This window comes from Lampris incognitus, chromosome 3 (genome assembly GCF_029633865.1).
Source record: "Lampris incognitus isolate fLamInc1 chromosome 3, fLamInc1.hap2, whole genome shotgun sequence".
In the NCBI taxonomy this organism is placed as follows: Eukaryota; Metazoa; Chordata; class Actinopteri; order Lampriformes; family Lampridae; genus Lampris; species Lampris incognitus.
The window spans coordinates 36,020,090-36,039,849 of NC_079213.1; the positions used below are offsets into that span (position 1 = coordinate 36,020,090).

The following is a 19,760-nucleotide window of genomic DNA, read 5'->3' on the forward strand; positions in this document are numbered from 1 at the left end:
GACGATACAAGGAACAGAAAGAAGAAAAAAAGGAAACCCAGTTTTGGGTTGCGTCGGTGTTGAGCATCAGATAGAATATTGCCTTAAGCAGCTTTTAGTGACGGACCACAAATTCAACCACAATCCTGTTTTCCAACCTGGACTGTCTCATCTGAAGAGTTTGTGGGATGGAGTTGTGGCACATGAGCCCCGTCGAAGAAATGGATGTCTAAAACAACTCCCCCTGTGGGCGAGGTGGCTAGTTGGTGGAACTGACTCAGTCATCAGCAGTTTTCATTTGGTCATTTTATTTGGTGTTGTTTTTTTTTTTGAGCTCAGGATTAGCTGAAAAACCAGCAAGCACACTGGCCTCCCCCACCTCCTCTACTGTTACCCTATCGACTGTGCTTTGTCTTCAGGAAGTGACACTGTTTGTCTGAAAGTGGTTTATGACATTCTTTTGCATCATCGGTTAAGGACCCTCTCTGACATGTAGCACTCACCCGATTGTTTTTAATGTCCGCGTTCTTCAGCAGCATCCAGCGTTCCTGGTGTTCAGAGGAAATCCAGGATCCTGTTAAGACCGCCTGTCTCAACCCCAGCAGCTGATGTCCGCATAGCAACATTACACTGCCACGGTGCTGGACATGCACCGATATGTCGATGACTCACTACTGTACCAAGTCGTGAAATCACAAAAGAAATAGAACCTGCTCTGCCACAGAGCCGGGACTGCTGCACACACACACACACACGCACACACACACACACACACACACACACATATATATACATCCATGCATACACATATATACATGCATACATATATACATATATTCACGTATATACATATATACACACATATATACATGCACACATACATACAAACATATATACACATATATATATACATACACACATATATACATGTATACATACATACAAACATATATACACATACACACACACATGCATGCACACATATATACACGTACATATACATACACACATACACATATAAATATACGTAATAATACATACACACACATATACATAATAAATATATATACATACATACATATATACACATATACATACATACACATATACATACACACACACACACACATAGATACATATATACATATATATGGACACACATATATGTATATGTATGTATATATATAAAAAACAAACATGCATACATATACACACACACACAAGATATATAGACACACACACACACACACATATATATACACACACATATACATAAATAATACATCCAGGCTGTATATTTGAAAGGTTTTTAAAAACACATCACAAAAGACACATGAAAAGAAATAGCTCTTGAGAATAAAAAGGGCCAGTTTAGAATGGTTGGAGACTGTGGGTTTAGAAACTGTAGCTTATTATTGCACTGAGGCCTTGGAGGCTGCCTGCCCCCTGCCAAGCAAAGACAGAGGGAGGGGGGTCATAAGGACGGCCACGTCTGCTTACGCCCGCCCCCCCCCCCCCCCGTCCCTCAGCAGCCGCCGCAGTTTGTGATTGTGAACTGCTGTGCAGCATTGTTGGTGGATGTGTGCTGTCAGTGCACTGTGGGCTCGTCACGTGGAAGACGTGTCCCGGGTTCCTTTTATTTTAATGTGGTCATTTCAGCCCTTCGGTCACCCAGGGATACGGTTGGATCAGTTTCAGCTGTCATGTTTTTAAAGTGATCGGTGCATGTTGGTAGCTGATCATATCCGGCGCAAGTCATGGGATCTGGTGTGACGATCCCATGAAGGCCCAGGTGGAGAAATGACCCACACATGTCTTATAAGCATATCTCTGCTGAGTACAAGATTGTTGTATAGACGCTCACAGCTGTTTCCTCTACTGTCTGTATATGTTAATTATCAGGATCTTATCAGTTATGATCCAACTTTAATTTCATGAAGTCATTTACCATGCAGGTCCCCGAACACCTGTCTCGCCTGCACGAAGAGCTGAAACAGTGGGTTTCTCCCCACTGACGTCTGTAAAGACCGGGTGATGGAGGCTGGTTAGAGGTTTAAGGTGAAGCTGTACAGAAGGTGCAGGGTGTTGTCAGAATATAGAACCACGGTACAGAGTATTTCCTGTCTCGCTGACAGATACAGCAGAAGTGACTCATCTGATCCGTCCTGCTTAGCGGGCAACGCCACGTCCTCTCATCCGGGTGGCGTGTCGTGATAGTGAAGACCATATCACAGGGAGACCAGAACTCCTCGGGGTTCTCAGTTAGGACCTTGGTGACGCTGATGGAGAAGACATGTCTTTGCTAGAGTGTTCGATGGCCCCTGGTAATGACTGGAACTGAGGGGTTCAGTGGAAGGAAGCCACCACGCCTGCTGGCCTGGCTTCGGGATGAGACACGGAGCTGGGGTTTTCTGTGTGTTGGTGAAACCTTGTTTACACTCATACAGAAGGGAGAAATCACTTTACACCATTCTGAGACGAGAACTTTACCAAGACCGGACTGACGGGGTAAGCTGGACAAGCTGGCCGGTTCTCTTAAAATGGGATTATTAACAGTATGTCAACTTGACTTCTGGTGCAGGCCTGTGATGATGATGATGATTCTTAGCACTGTAGGCCCACGCTTGTTTCCAGATCCGGTCACCATTCCAAGATGACCAAGGCCAAATCCCGCAGAAGTGAGCACCAGTGGTTCTGACAGGAGTTCGGTGACACTACTAGTATCAGATGTACTGTACATACTACTACTGCTGTTGAACTGCGTCGGTACCACACGCAGTTGCAGAGTAATTCATGTGGGAATGACTTGCTTCTTAGGTTTGGGTTGTTTTATAAATTGGTGTATATGTGACTCAGCATTGCCTGAACCAGGACCCTGAGCTGTTTTTGTTTGTTTTTCATGACTGTGAGAACCGGGTTTGGGGGCTCAAGTGTGGACATTTAATGGCTCGGCATTTGGAAGCATCACCCAGCTCTTAGCACCCCGCTGCCGGGCGCGAGGACGCCACTGTGCACGTGGACAGCCTGGCTGTGGCCATTGAAGCGCACTTTGGTACAGTTGTCGCGAGTAAGCAGAATATTCTAGACATTTCCAAGATTTCTAGGCACTGTACACTCTTTTACGACTTTTCTCTAGCTCATGTGTGTCCAGTGGAAACTTGTACGTCTTTTGGTGCCATTCTTGTGCATTGTGTCACTTAAAGTTAGAGCGATGATCTTTAACTGGGGTCATCACACAGTGTTAATGTATGTGTGCGTGTGCGTGTTGGAAACAAAATAAAACGTTGCAATATCACGACTTGTCAGCGGCTGTGTTCCTGTAAACAGGCTTTTATTTATCATCATTTCTTTTATTTAAATTATGTATTTTTATACGTTACATCTACATATTGTAGTGAATTCGGGGGACAACGCAACCACAGGAACTGCCGCGGCCGGGAAGCGAACCCGTTTCGCCCGCACCGCAGGGGACACCGCTAACCGCTCGACTAAAGGGTCAGATCCGCCAGCCAGCGGCCAGCGTGTCTACTTATCCATGCACGTTAGTATATATATTTAATATGTATTTATTTTGCTGCAGTGAAAGCATCAACACGAGGAAATATTCTGGGACCGTGTTTATTGTGGATTTAGCAGATTCATGTGGAAAAAGGCACCATGAAATCTACACATACAAATGCAATTTGCAATGCAGTCATTTCGCACATAAGCTTATGTGAACACGTAGGGAGTCTGGGGATCGGGAGGACAGCTCACTACAAGTTACTCCTTCAACATCGGTCGTTAACACAGTAGCAATTGTTCATACATTGCTAAGTGGACAATTCTACCGCCAGCTAGTTAGCGTCAACAATCAGCATTATACAATGTTCTGCCAAAAGACCTATTGTCATCCTAGAATATAGAAGTTTCCCCGGTATTTAAATTTCACCCAGTCTATCAGCCCTCTTTATAAATACTTAGATCTATATGCTCTTACAATCTTTTAGGACAACGTCCAAGAAGTCAAAAGATATCTACACACTTCGCGACACATTCAGTTTAGAAAATGTACTGGTTGATTATCTTGTTTTTACACCGTTGGGTGCTAGGCGTTTACGGACTAATAAAATCCTGTGCTGAAGGACCTTCTGGCCCTCCTCTGGACGTTCTGGTGGTGAAATGGTTGTAGGCATCTGTGCAGACATCGGTTTAAAGAACAGTCGTTTTTGTGCTGAGTCCATGTACTGTGAGGACTCTTATGTGTAACAATGCTCATGTGTGGTCTATCCTCTATTTCTATCCTCTGACTACTTCTCCACACCCATAACAGCTTCTGGCTGATGGGTTTTGCATGATGACCTACCATGAAAAACAATCTAAACACGTCTTAATGCAGTGGATCCAGCTTGGAGATCAACCACTGTGAAAGCATGGACAACATCTACCATGTTCAAACCTGTGAACTGTTGGGTAGATGTAGATACTACACGTGTGTAACGACCACAGAGGACTAGACTCGCTAGCCCTTGGCTAACGGGTCAGACCTTGTAGTTGACTGGTTAGTGCAGTCGCCCGTGGTGCGGGCCATCTGGGATCAGTTCCCGGCTGCAGTGGTTCCCAGGCTGCCCCCTGAATTCAGTACCACGTCACTGGTTTTCCTTTTGGTTTCTAGGCCAGGATGGGAATGACATTCCTCAGAAGGCCAGACGGCAGAAGCTGATCTTTAAGAAGGAAATGAAAGTGACCGCAGACACATCTTGTCAAAAGAACGCTGACAGAGCTTGACTCACATCTCGTTTAAACGCCTTCATAAATACTATATTGCAACAGGGAGTCGTCGTTTAACAGAGGTGAGTTCTGATTCATGTCGACAGTAGATAAGTATTTCCTGTGCAAAAATGCTCTTCATCACATCTAAAGTCACCTCAGAAACCCCGTATTCTCTTAAAGGACGTGTGTAGCAAACAACTTCTCTACTTGCAGGATCTCAATACTAAGAGTAGACGTTATTATAAAGTTATTGTGCATTTTGTGGAAAAAAAATCATTACATTCACGTTTTTTGCTTATTAGGTTCTTCTCTGTTGTCATTTATAGACGATTACTCTTCTGGTATCATCAGAAAGAGTAACTGTATGGGCCGTACAATACAAAAGGGGAGATGTACATGTGGATAACAAAATACATTTGCCAAGTAACCCAGGAATGTGTACAATTATCATATCCAGCATTTATTTGTCTTCTATGTAGTTTGATTTTGTTGTTCTGCCTGTTGGAGACCTTTTGTTTTTCAGGCCCAGAAACGTTCTAACAGTAAGGTGGACCTGGCATGACGACATGCTCCCCAGAAAGGCTTGTTGTCCCCAGGTTTTCTTTGGATTAACAACAAACTGGAAAGGTAGATCGTGTTCATTCCAAAATCGGCCAACATGAACACCAGGCAAACACAGCAGAATGTTCTCCACTTTCGTAACTAGGATTTTTTTTTTGTACATACTGGATGATCCAAAGGTTTGCAGGTGTGTTGGGGTGCAGTGGGGCTTTTTTTTTTTTTTTTTTTTGCTTCTTACGGAGAGGACTCGAGCAGTTCCTGCCTGCGACGCATGATCTCAGCGAACTCGGCCCTGTCAGTTGCCGCCTGGGGAAAGGACAAAACGCAACAGAGACATGGGAGGTTTGTGTGTGAGTGGCGGTACAGGAGCAGCTCAGTGGGCGCTGCCCTCGTCGAAAGACTCCACGCCCGAGTCGCACGTGCTGCCGGACAGTTTCTCCTGCCGCCTCCTCATGATCTCCTGGAGCTCAGAGCCCGAGCTCCTCTGTGCTCACAGACAGAGAAGAAGAGTCCAAAAAGTGGAGGGAGCAAGAGAGAGAGGAGAAGAAAGAGAGAGAGGGCAAGAAAAAGACAGAGGGCAAGAACGAGACATGGAGAGAGAGAGAAGGCAAGAGAGAGAAAGGGCAAGAAAGAGCAAGGGCAAGAAAGAGAGTGAGGGCAAGAAAGAGACAGAGAGAGCGACAGAGAGAGAGAAAGTAAGGGGTGAAAATGGGACAAAAACAACAGAAAAGCAAAGATGAAGAGACAATATTATGCAATACAAATTGAATAGCTAGAAATCTTAAGAGTCATCTAATTCATAAGATCTCAACATCATCTAATGAGAACATCATCTACATCATCTACCCTCTAAAGAAGAGCCGTGTCAGACTGCCCGACTAGCCGGGACACTAGAGTTTATAAAAATCCACTTCTGAAGTCATGGAACAGGTTTTAGGTGCAGGACAGTTTAGGTGCAGGACGGTATCAGCAGACAGTCTTTTGTCCCGAGAATCTGAGAGTAAAAAGCACTTAAGACTAAAGCTGATACGCTGCAGTCATTATATAAACTTATCCTGCATCTCTAAATAACCATCAATGCCCAATCATAAAAGACAATGCTGCATAGAAGTTGTGATTTTATGCTTGGCTTGAGTGAATGTGTGTTGTACTTCATGAATACACAATAATATTTACTCAAGATATTTTTGGATGGATCGAGAAAGGTGTTACTGGCTACTCAAAAGCTAATTCAGTTGCAAACGAACAAATAATTGCCATTTAATTTTTCAAATATATTCTTCTTTTTCCCCCTTTTCCTCCCATGTGTGACCATGTGTGACTTGATGTGTGACATCATCAAGTGTTAGTGTTGTCGTTGCATGGTAAATTTAAGGGGTTTTGTGCTGTGCAAGCAGAGCCAAGCTGTTTATGAAGTTTCAACGTTTGCTGGTTTGATACCCAAAGTTATGACAGAATACAGGCGGTGACGAGTTTTTGTGCCTTCCAGACTTCATTTTGGAAAAAGACTGCAGACAAGTGGCTCTAAAGGATGGACTGGAACAAGCCTGGGGGGGGGGGTGAGGACATTTAAATGTGGACTGGTTCAGGCGGGGGATATTTTGAAACTGGGTGCATTCAGGGAGATGAGAGGAACCTACGGTGCAGCCACAGCAGTTATTTTGGGGTACATGTACTGATGCTACTGCACATACCGCTACACAATATAGGTTGTGTTGCCTTATCCTGCTGGCCAGATTTATGGAGAATGTAAAAAAAATCCACACCAGTATCTTTGATCGATTTTAATTAAACACTTTTTTTCTGGAAAACAAGCCAATGTAGAAGTCCCACCATCCCTTTAAAGCTGGCCAACAGAACAGGGCCCTGAGCACTACGGTGTACACAATACCTTAATGAATGTGGCAAGAGTCAGAAGATCAAGGGAGGGTCAGAAGAAAACCTGCAGGTAGGAAATAGATACCACACACCAGACCTTGCCAGAGTTGGGGGATATCAGCTTAACGCCACTGCAGACCAAGCAGAGCCCACCACCATCCAAAATAAAGCCTCAACACCTTCACTTAGAGTAAGACTGTGTCATCTTTTCATTACTTCATTCACATCTGGAGTGTGCACACAACAAATTGAGACCTCTGGCACTTCAATACACCATATTACCCTTTATTCGCACACAGGAAATGACACTCACTACGAGGAATGATAGAAAGGAATGTGGGATTTCAGATGTCTTGGGCTGGGCTGCCCCAGCTGTAGCCTGGAGTATGGGGCGCGGCTACACATTCGTGGGGTGAGGCAGGTTAAGGTTAGGGTTTGGGGGCTATACATGTAGCCCTGCCCTTGTGTAGCCCCACCTAGTTCTGCGGGCTGAAGCCGGGTCCTACTCAGCCAGCCCTACAAACACGAATGTCCCTGACTGACTAAGTGGCCATGTCTCTTGTGGCAGCACGGTGGCCCAGGCACTGCTGCCTCACAGCAAGCAGGTCCTGGGTTCGAACCCCAGGTCATCCCAGGTCCTTTCTGTGGGGAGTTTGTATGTTTTCCCTGTATCTGCGTTGGTTTCCTCCGGGTGCTTTGTTTCCTCCCACCATCAAAAAGACATGCATGTTAGGGTTACTACTCCTACCTGTGCCCCTGAGCAAGGCAATTTAAAGAAGAACTGGAGTTGGTCCCAAGGCGCTGCACCACAGCTGCTCGTTTCACTGTAACCTGAACAATGATGCAATAAAGTGGTTTTCTTCTTTCTTAAGGCATAGTCTGTATAAAAGAAGGTTTAGAGTGACTGACTGAGTGATCAGTTTGGCATGATTGGGCCACTGGATCAGGTGACCAATGACATCACTGAAGTTACACGATTGGTCAGCCGAGCACCAACTAATTGTGACGCGCAATGTTAAAGCACCCCAAATAACACTCACTCTGACAGAACACTCCCTGGGGAAGTCACAAAAGGGTTGTGTAACTTTTGCAGCCGCTACACCTGCACAAGTAATTCAAAAAGAAGCCGTGCAGTTCTCAAAGCACCTGCAAAGGGTGAAATGCCCCCCCTCCGCCCCCGCCCTGCACCGCCAAGCAGCATCTCGGTGCTGCAGTGATATCTGGACATATTTACGTGAGGTAGTATATTTACATTTGGTGCAAAATTGGCCCCTTTCTATGCAAATGAGCCTCGTTTCAAAACAGCAGCGCTAATAGCCACATGCAGTTGCGCCAGAGTTGGTGGTAACTGACGCCCAGACATTCCAGTGATCATGGCAGCAGGGACTGTAGCCAGGCGAAGGCCTCGTCATGCCAGGCGTGCTCGTGAACGGGCATTTCGAAGGAGAACATCACTTTTGGATTTAACTGAGACCAACATCATTTACAGATAAAGGTTGCCGAGTCAGAATATTCTTGCTATACTTCATGATCCAGGATGACATTGAGGCTGCCTGCCGTGTTCTTTCTGCAAAGCCGCCATTTATACTTCGCCACATGTATGATTGCTATCAGACACAAAACAAGGGCAAAATGCACTCAGCTGCAAAACTTTACGGCCGTGTTTGCACTGTAATGTCATTAGCGGAGTATCTTTTGTGAATTGGACCTTGAGACGGGGCAGACAGCGGTTGCATGTGATGCACAATTAATGGTGCTGTCAGCGGCTGCAATCCATTCTGTGTGAATTCGCCCGTCAATACAGAGTCTTATAACCTCTAGCGACACCCACCGGTAGAAACAGATGGAAGAGGAGGGTGAGTGAACAGATCATTTGAATAGGAACACTTACAATTAAATGTAGTGCTCTTTCAAATCAAACATCCCAAGATATGAGCAGAAAGTGTTGTATTGAATGTAGCTTACACATGTCATGTGATATTCTACTTCAGTACACTTTAACAACAAACACCTCATCTCATCTCATGTCATCATCAGCTGCTTCTCCGGGGTCGGGTCGCAGTGGCAGCAAGCTAAGTAGGGCACTCCAGACAGCCCTCTCCCCAGCAACGCCCTCCAGCTCCTCCTGGGGGATCCCAAGAGGTTCCCAGGCCAGATTGGACATGTAGTCCCTCCAGCGAGTTCTGGGTCTACCTCGGGGTCTCCGCCCAGTTGGCCATGCCCAGAAAACCTCCAAAGGAAGGCGCCCAGGTGGCATCCTAATCAGATGCCCGAACCTCCTCAACTGGCTCCTTTCGACGCGAAGGAGCAGCGGCTCTACTCCGAGCTCCCTCCAGATGTCCAAGCTCCTCACCCTATCTCTAAGGCTGAGCCCAGACACCCTACGGAGGAAACTCATTTCAGCTGCTTGTATCTGCGATCTCACCCTTTCGGTCACTACCCAAAGCTCATGACCATAGGTGAGGGTTGAAACCAAGACTGACTGGTAAATTGAGAGCTTTGTCTTTCGGCTCAGCTCCCTCTTCATCACAACGGTCCGGTACAACATCCACATTACTGCTGATGCTGCACCAATCCGCCTGTCAATCTCCCGCTCCATCCTACCCTCACTTGTGAACAAGACCCCGAGATACTTGAACTCCTTCACTTGAAGCAACAACTCATCCCCAACCTGGAGGGAGGAATCCACCATTTAATTAACAACAAATATTCATCCATCCATCCATTATCCAAACCGCTTATCCTGCCCTCAGGGTCACGGGGATGCTGGAGCCTATCCCAGCAAATCATTGGGAGGCAACAAATATTACTGGGAAAATTGCAGATGAACATTTAACATCATAGACACTACCAGTGACTATCCATCCCTGTAACAAACTGGCCACAGTTTTGAACACTGACCAGACACGATCCAGCCGTATACCAGGTTTACCAGCCGTATACCATGTCTTGACCTAGTCTTGTTTCTTCAGCAACAACTTGTAGGTGGTAGACATGGTAGACATGGCGGCAAAATAACTGAAGAAAGAACATCTAGAATGTTCCCATGCCTCGCAGTGAGCATTATTTCCTGTGCACAATGATGTCTTGTTTGCTACATTAGTAGAGAAATTACAACATGTTGCTTTAACACAGATTAACACTCCTTTACACAGACCCCGAGACTCACACCTCTAACAGCTAGGTCTCTACAACTGAACTGAGACTCATGTGTGCTAACCCACCCACAGCTCTTCGCAATTTTTACACTGAAAAAAGAAAAACAACATTGTCAAAAACATTCAGAAGTGTAGCAGAGGAAGAAGAGAGGGTTTTGTGACTGTGGGGTGCATCTCAGGTCAGTTCATAACAAGCGCTGCCTGAGCTTACGGCAGTGTACTGTGAGTTAGAGAGGAACTCTGAGCCCACCTCAAGAGCGGCCTTCTGAACAGTGACCTGGCTATAGACCCGGGCTCCATCGTCTGGGCACACCGTCTTCAGCTCCTCCTTGTTGAGTGAGAACAGCTGGGCTCCCGTCAGCACCCCGAGACTGGTGATGGTGCTGGGCAGAGAGAGGCCGACCGTGACTACCCAACAAGCATGCCCGTAATAATGCAGTACATAAAGCAAGCTTAAAGTAAACTCCAGCTATGTTTTCAACCTGGGTCTGATTTTTGTAGTGTTTTTTTTCCATCATTCATCTCGACTGTTAGAGTATTTTATGAACTTGCGTCCTGTAGAGGTTTCTGCAGATGAGTGCAGCCACTCTTCCAAGCCGTCCCGGTCGCTGCTCCACCCGCTCTACTGATCTGGGGAGGGCTGCAGACTACCACGTGTCTCCTCCCATACATGTGGAGTCGCCAGCCGCTTCTTTTCACCCGACAGTGAGGAGTTTCACCAGTGAGGCGTAGTGTGTGGGAGGATCATGCTATCCCCCCGCCCCCCCCCCAAACAGGTGCCCCGACTGACCAGAGTAGGCGCTAGTGCAGCGACCAGGACACATAGCCACCTCCGGCTTCCCACCCGCAGACACAGCCAATTGTGTCTGTAGGGACGCCCGACCAAGCCAGAGGTAACACGGGGATTCGAACCAGCGATCCCCGTGTTGGTAGGCGATGGAATAGACTGCCATACCCCAGAGTAATGTTTTTAAATGTTGCAATGCTTGGTGTGAGAACACTATTTCATCACTTGCTTTGCGCACAGATTATCAACTGAATTCCTAAAATATTTTAGGTAATCCAAGATTTCCTTCTTTAAAATGTATTTTGTCCTTTAAGTCGTCAAAAGGACAAATCTGTTTGTTTTTTTACCTTTTCTTTTTTTTTACAACCTGTTATTTTTTTTTAGTCCTTGCCAGTGTGCAAGGCTCGTATGCTGTGGTACAGTAAAATGTCATTGTAAAGCTGTGTCCGCTGTAGCCCGCAGGGGGCATCGATTCCTGCTTCCAGGCCGGGCCAGCAGAGACGTGGGAAAGATGCGTGGTTTTGGGGGGCACCTGTAGCTGGCTTACAGGTGCGTGTACCGGGTGCGTTCATAAGTTCGGGGCTCGGGTTGAGAGAGCAGTGGGTGCAGGTCGCTGGGTCAGGTTGGGTCGTATGGCTCTGGGGGTGGGGTGGCGGGGTTGTCGTGTCTGCCTATGTACCTAGGGGGTGAGTGGGGTCACGCCAGGATCAGTGGGCCGTACCATCTGGTCATGGGCATCAGGCGGGCACTTGATCCTGGCTGGGTGTGCCCAGGCGGGTTTGTCCAAGTAATGATCACCCTTGGGGGGGGCGTCATCTTCCTGAGCCACCTAGGTGTAGTCTCCTCACTGCTGAGCTATCCCAGTGGTGCATCAGTCTGTCGAGCGCGGGGCCCAGCTCCAGGCCAGTGGTTGGTGCTTGCTATCTGCAGCTTGGGTCCCACGCCTGTGGGTGCACCCTCTGCCTGCGCCTGGCGGTGCACCTCTGGGGTGGCTTGTGCTTTTGGGGACTAGTTTGTGCTCCTTGGGGGCATGTGGGGCTGTTGCTCTGCGGGTTCCTGGCCCCCTTGTGGGCTTGGTGTTCTTCCGGGGCTGCGGTGCTTTGGGCCCCGGCTGTCCTCTTGGTCGTGGGGTGTCTGCATGACTGCGGGGCCCGCGGGTGGCTGCAGATCCTGTCTGCTGCTCAGAGGCACTACGATAAGTCGCAGACCTCAGACACCAGAATTTATTGGTATTAATCCCGTGCACTCACACACACACACACACACACACACACACACACATGCACACACACACACACACACACACACACACACACACACAAACAGTCCAGTACGGCAACACAACAGTATAGTACTGCAGGCACTGCTGGCAATGAAATGCTGCGGCAACTTAACTGCCGTCCTAAAGATGGACAAGATGAATTTAATCATGGTTTGTCGAACCAACGTCAGCATCTGTTTCTATGTCTTATCAGATGCATGTTGCCAGAAGACATAAAATAAAAGAACTGCAGTTCTCAAGTACACCCTTTATTTCATCTGACAGCATGTGCAGTAGTTCAAACTGACTGCTTATGATCTTCATCACTGAGTTCAACAATAAATTACAAATCACAGAAAGTTGAATCATTTTGACACAACAGCCACTGAGAGAAACCAGGCAAGTCAAGAGGCGTCTATGGGAACAACCACCCCTGCACCGGGGGGGGGGGGGTAAGGGTACAATGCTGTCGTTGCAACTATTCCCCAACCCTCTGTGAATAGTACACATGACCAATTTAACTCTATTTAACGGTCACACCATATTTGCTTGACACTGGTCATTGGTTTCAGTTGTTATACAACTGTATTGTTTATAAGGGTGGGGACACCTGCAGTCACTGTAATGTTTATAAGGGTGGGGACACCTGCAGTCACTGTATTGTTTATAAGGGTAGGGACACCTGCAGTCACTGTATTGTTTATAAGGGTGGGGACACCTGCAGTCACTGTATTGTTTGTAAGGGTGGGGATACCTGCAGTCACTGTATTGTTTGTAAGGGTGGGGATACCTGCAGTCACTGTATTGTTTATAAGGGTGGGGACACCTGCAGTCACTGTAATGTTTATAAGGGTGGGGACACCTGCAGTCCCTGTATTGTTTATAAGGGTGGGGACCCCTGCAGTCACTGTATTGTTTATAAGGGTGGGGACACCTGCAGTCACTGTAATGTTTATAAGGGTGGGGACACCTGCAGTCACTATATTGTTTATAAGGGTAGGGACACCTGCAGTCACTGTATTGTTTATAAGGGTGGGGACACCTGCAGTCACTGTATTGTTTGTAAGGGTGGGGATACCTGCAGTCACTGTATTGTTTATAAGGGTGGGGACACCTGCAGTCACTGTAATGTTTATAAGGGTGGGGACACCTGCAGTCCCTGTATTGTTTATAAGGGTGGGGACCCCTGCAGTCACTGTATTGTTTATAAGGGTGGGGACACCTGCAGTCACTGTAATGTTTATAAGGGTGGGGACACCTGCAGTCACTATATTGTTTATAAGGGTAGGGACACCTGCAGTCACTGTATTGTTTATAAGGGTGGGGACACCTGCAGTCACTGTATTGTTTGTAAGGGTGGGGATACCTGCAGTCACTGTATTGTTTATAAGGGTGGGGACACCTGCAGTCACTGTAATGTTTATAAGGGTGGGGACACCTGCAGTCCCTGTATTGTTTATAAGGGTGGGGACCCCTGCAGTCACTGTATTGTTTATAAGGGTGGGAGTACCTGCAGTCACTGTATTGTTTATTAAGGTGGGGACACCTGCAGTCCCTGTATTGTTTATAAGGGTGGGGACACCTGCAGTCACTGTATTGTTTATAAGGGTGGGGACACCTGCAGTCACTGTATTGTTTATAAGGGTGGGGACACCGGCAGTCACTGTATTGTTTATAAGGGTGGAGGTACCTGCAGTCAGTTTAGGGCCCAGACACACCAAATCGACTAGCGATGATGAAGGCCAACTGTTGCGTCGCCTGCCGTCTGGGCCAAAAAGCAGCACTTGAACATACCGCAAAGACTACAGCCGATGGCCAACTAGCATGTACGCTCTGCGCTTATTCGCTGAGCTGAACAGCCAATCAGAGTGATCTCTCACTGACGGGCTCCTCCGATTCAACATGCTGCATCAGCCGAAAAGCTGCCGACAGGGGTCCAACTAGTGCCAACAGTGTGGGACACACCGTAAAAACTAGGGTCACAGACGCTCACCGACATTGACCGATGGCTGACGGCCTGGTGTGTCAGGGCCCTTAGACCGACGAGGTGACTTACATGATGATGAAACGTTTCTCTCTCAATGACATTTTCTTTTTGGATTTTTACCCCCCTTTTTCTCCCCAATTGCAGTCTTCTGAGCCGTCCAGGTCACTGCTCCACCCCCTCTGCCGATCCGGGGAGGGCTGCAGACTACCACATGCCTCCTCCCATACATGTGGAGTCGCCAGCCGCTTCTTTTCACCTGACAGTGAGGAGTTTCACCAGGGGGATCTAGCGTGTGGGAGGATCACGCTATTCCCCCCAGTTCCCCCTCCCCCCCGAACAGGCGCCCTGACTGACCAGAGGAGGCGTTAGTGCAGCGACCAGGACGCATACCCACATCCGGCTTCCCACCCGCAGACACGGCCAGTTGTGTCTGTAGGGACGCCCGACCAAGCCGGAGGTAACACAGGGATTCAAACCGACGATCCCCGTGATGGTGGGCAGTGGAATAGACCACTACGCTACCTGGATGCCGTCGCTCAATAAATTCTGTGTCCAGGTGAACTGATTCAACTTTCAGTGATTTCCTTACCTGGATTATTGAGCATAAAGACAACAAAAAGATTAGAAATATTATGGAGGAAAACAAACCTCCACAATGAGGCAGGTATGTAAAATACTAGAACAACCGATGTATAGAATACATGTTTTGAGGTATACTGATCTGTAAAATACTATGACAACCGACAGCAATGATGGACAATACCACAAAAATAAGACCCAAGTTTAAAAACTGGAATTTCCCTTTAAGGAAAGCCAGGCCAGAGGAGACGTGGTATCCTCAGCAGAACTTACACGGGACTGAAGCCTTTGACCTCAAGCCAGGCTTTGACCTCATCTGGCGCGGAGTCATAGGTGATATTGGCGGAAGGCAGGCTGATGTTTCGTGACGGGACCTGGAACTTCTTCTGGGCACTGCGGCCTAAAGTCAGCCTGTGCATCAGCTCATCCTGGACCTCTTCCATGTTGGATTTCCGGCCTACAGAAAGGACAGGAATTAGTCACTAGGTGGCGCAGCACGCAGAGCCTCTATCAAGATGGTTGTGTGAACAACTGCTAATGTGTCATGATACGGTTTTAGTCGTCATGTTTATTTAGTCATGACTGCATTTAAACTTCAAACTGAGGTCAACATTCACCCAGACTCACATTCTGTATGTCCAGATTCATGTTCTGTATGTCCAGACTCATACTCTATATGTCCAGACTCACATTCTGTATGTCCAGACTCATACTCTGTATGTCCAGGCTCATACTCTGTATGTCCAGACTCACATTCTGTATGTCAAGACTCACACTCTGTATGTCCAGACTCATACTCTGTATGTCCAGCGGTGTTCTACATGGTGCTGTGCTCACTGTGACAACTCTGTTATCATCTACTTTGTGAACTGAGTATTCACTAGATTCCTAAAATATTTTTAGACAATCCAACATGTTCTTCTTTAGCGTGTTGTATTTTATCCTTTGAGCGTTTAAAAGGACTTTTTTTTCTAACCTGGGGTTGTTTTTTTTTTCTTAGTTTTTGCCATCATGCAAAAGGCTGGTATGCTGGGGCACCACGGTAAAGCTGTGTCCAGCAGGGGTCCCATGTCAAACATCTAAACAAAGAAGCCGGTGGGTAAAATAAGATAGTAAGGCTCGCCGGTTCGAATCCTCATGTTCCCTCCGGCTTGGTCTGGGATCCCTACAGACACAATTGGCCGTGTCTGCGGGTGGGAAGCAGGATGTGGGTATGTGTCCTGGTTGCTGCACTAGCGCCTCCTCTGGTCGATCGGAGAACCTGTTCGGGGGGGAGAGAACTGGGGGGAATAGCATGATCCTCCCACGTGCTAGGTCCCCCTAGCGAAACTCCTCACTGTCAGGTGAAAAGAAGCAGCTGGTGACTCCACATGTAACGGAGGAGGCATGTATTAGTCTGCAACCCTCCCCGGATGGGCAGAGGGGGTGGAGCAGAGACTGGAATAGCTCGGAAGAGTGGGGTAATTGGCCGCATACAGTTGGGGAGAAAAAGGGGGGAAAATCCCCCCCAAAAAATGAACGATAAATGAACGATGGCAAAAACTAACAACATAAGACCCAGGCTGTAAAAAAGGAGGTGTACTTTAATGCCATCACACCACCAAGGATTGTCAATGGGTGACAACAAAAAAACAAAAACAAAACAAGAAACTAACAAACTGGCTCATGACAATCAGCTGCAAACCTGAACTAAAGTGGGCACGTTTACTAAAAACCTTTGTGCACAACAGCACATTTGGCAGTGACAAACAACCGAGTGGTTTGTGTGAATACATCTTCACTTTGACAATCACAATCAGAATACTTTATTTATCCCCAAGGGGAAATTGAGTACTTTAGTTTGCTTTGACAGGTGCAACTCACGGTTGACAGGCAGGGGGCGCTGGCTGGACTGTTCCCTCATGGTGACGCCGCTGTTGTCACTGGAGGCGGTGCTGTTCTGACGGCTCACCGTGCTGCTGCCGCCGGCCAACGGTTTGGGGGGCTCGGCAGCTGGAGGGGGCAGCGGCGGGGTGGGGAGCCTGGCGGGGGCCGGCGGGGGCGAGGGCACTGGAGGCATTGGCGTCGCTGCCGGTTTGCTGGGAATGTAGTCTGACTTTGTGGTCTGTTTCTAAGAGAGAAGAGTTGGACCGTTGGCCTGTTATCAGGTACAAACACAAAGCACTGGACAGCTGAAGTCATGTCTACTCCCTCTTCTCAGTAATATACTCTACACATGTCTACTCCCTCTTCTAAGTAGTATGCTCTACACAAGAAGTTTGTATTATTTACCTCATTCAGTTCTCCTAGTAATTGCTGGCAGAGTGGAATGAAGAAAAGCAAAAGTCATCCTCTAACACTTTACTGAGCACTGCAAACTCACTACAGGGACGTTAGCTACAGCAACATGGCTTCCTCTAAAGACACGCCGATATTCACTGTTTATTTCTATTTACTATCATCGACTAGTTCCTAGAGAAGTACTGCAGCACAACACAGCAGAGAGGGGCTAGAGAAGCAAGACGACCGCAGAAACAGCAGAAATCCACTCCACTAGTGGCACACGGCACACAACTCCACCCTACCTTGAACAACTCAAACTCCTTCTTTGGCATCATAAGCTTTAACGTTAAAATGGAGAACGCATGGAGTTAAGGTGAGCAACTTAATAGACACGACGCCGCTATCAAGTCAACAAAGACCCGACGACCAGTCAAGCTGCATCCATTTGCTTTCACGGCAAGGAAGGTTTCAACTCCGGACATATGGAAGGACATTACTGACAGAGAGAGGATGTGACCGTCATCACAATCCATTGGTTCAGTTTCTTTTTTAGATTTTTTTCCCCTTTTTTCTCCCCAATTGTATCCGTCCAATTACCCCATTCTTCCAAGCTGACCTGGTCGCTGCTCCACCCCCTCTGCTGATCCAGGGAGGGCTGCGGACTACCACATGCCTCCTCCGATACATGTGGAGTCGCCAGCTGCTTCTTTTCACCTCACAGTGAGGAGTTTCACCAGGGGGACATAGCACGTGTGAGGATCACGCTATTCCCCCCAGTTCCCCCTCCCCCCTGAATAGGCGCTAGACCGACCAGAGGAGGCGCTAGTGCAGGGACCAGGACACACCCACATCCGGCTTCCCACCCGCAGACACGGCCAATTGTGTCTGTAGGGACACCTGACCATGCCGGAGGTAACATGGGGATTCGAACCAGCGAGTACTCCAAGTACTGTGGCAATGGAATAGACCACTACGCTACCCAGATGCCCCAACAGTTCAGTTTCAATATTAACTTCTAGCGTGGAAACTATGACACCGATGTTAAAAGTATACAGTAAGAGCTGGGTGCACTCGGCAGCAGGTAGTATATTGTATATAGTATGGTATAGTATGGTATGTACCTGTATAGTATGGTATGGTGGGTACCTGTATAGTATGGCTGTAGACTGGCTCGCCCCGGCCCGTTATGTCCACGGCTTTGGTCATCTCCAGGATGTTGTTTGGCACGTAGCCCGACACCCCGCAGCCGTTCTGAACCTTCCACCACTGCTTCCTGTCATCCAGAACCTGTAGCGGGGGTGGAGTCAGTGGTTAAGCACGTCTCCGGTTTTAGGATTAGAATACACCAGGTTGTACAGGCACATCATGCACAGCACCATGCTGTTGCAGGACTTATCAGCACGCAAGATGCTGAGTTCCCTTCGCAGCTGTGTGTCATATTGTGCGTATGTTCATGAGTTACTCTCCAATTTCACAATTTGTAAATAACTGATTTTAAGATCAATAAAAAAAGACGTTTACCTCTAAAACTTCATCCTTGAGGACAGAAAGCTCGTTGCTGTTTCTTGCCACAAAGTCATATTTAGATTTGGCGAAGATTTTGGTTTGACCTCTGCTGTGGACATCATAGATTCAGAGACATGACCTTTTACTAGAAGATCAGCAGAACAAACACCTGGAAAATACAAGCTACCACACTGAAAATACAAGCTACCACAACTGGAAATACAAGCTACCCCACTGAAAATACAAGCTACAACAACTGGAAATACAAGCTACCACACTGGAAATAAAAGCTAACACAACTGGAAATACAAGCTGCCGCACTGAAAATACAAGCTAACACAACTGGAAATACAAGCTGCCACACTGAAAATACAAGCTAACACAACTGGAAATACAAGCTACCACAACTGGAAATACATGCTACCACAACTGGAAATACATGCTACCACAACTGGAAATACAAGCTACCACAACTGGAAATACATGCTACCACAACTGGAAATACATGCTACGACACTAAAAATACAAGGTACCACAACTGGAAATACATGCTACCACACTAAAAGTACAAGCTACCACAACTGGAAATACAAGCTACCACACTGGAAATACAAGCTACCACACTAAAAATACAAGGTACCAAAACTGGAAATACATGCTACCACAACTGGAAATACAAGCTACCACACTGAAAATACAAGCTGCCACACTAAAAATACAAGGTACCAAAACTGGAAATACATGCTACCACAACTGGAAATACATGCTACCACACTAAAAGTAAAAGCAACCACAACTGGAAATACAAGCTGCCACACTGAAAATACAAGCTTCCACACTAAAAATACAAGCTACCACAACTGGAAATACATGCTACCACACTAGAAATACAAGCTACCACAACTGGAAATACAAGCTACCACAACTGGAAATACATGCAACCACACTAAAAGTACAAGCAACCACAACTTGAAATACAAGCTGCCACACTGAAAATACAAGCTACCACAACTGGAAATACAAGCTGCCACACTGGAAATACAAGCTACC

General features: G+C 47.0%; 1 protein-coding gene across 1 annotated transcript in view; it reads right to left on the minus strand.

Annotated features, from left to right (window-relative positions):
• Positions 1-3,290: 3,290 nt before the first annotated feature.
• Positions 3,291-19,760, minus strand: part of eps8a (epidermal growth factor receptor pathway substrate 8a) — a 125,137-nt gene continuing 108,667 nt past the window's right edge. Inside the window, exons 16-21 of the mRNA XM_056276063.1 lie at positions 18,726-18,819; positions 18,351-18,491; positions 16,806-17,052; positions 15,216-15,399; positions 10,579-10,711; positions 3,291-5,776 (exon numbers count right to left, since the gene is read on the minus strand). Of these exons, the coding sequence (XP_056132038.1) occupies positions 5,666-5,776; positions 10,579-10,711; positions 15,216-15,399; positions 16,806-17,052; positions 18,351-18,491; positions 18,726-18,819 (910 nt within the window). The 3' untranslated portion in view covers positions 3,291-5,665. The remainder of the gene's footprint in view (positions 5,777-10,578; positions 10,712-15,215; positions 15,400-16,805; positions 17,053-18,350; positions 18,492-18,725; positions 18,820-19,760) is intronic.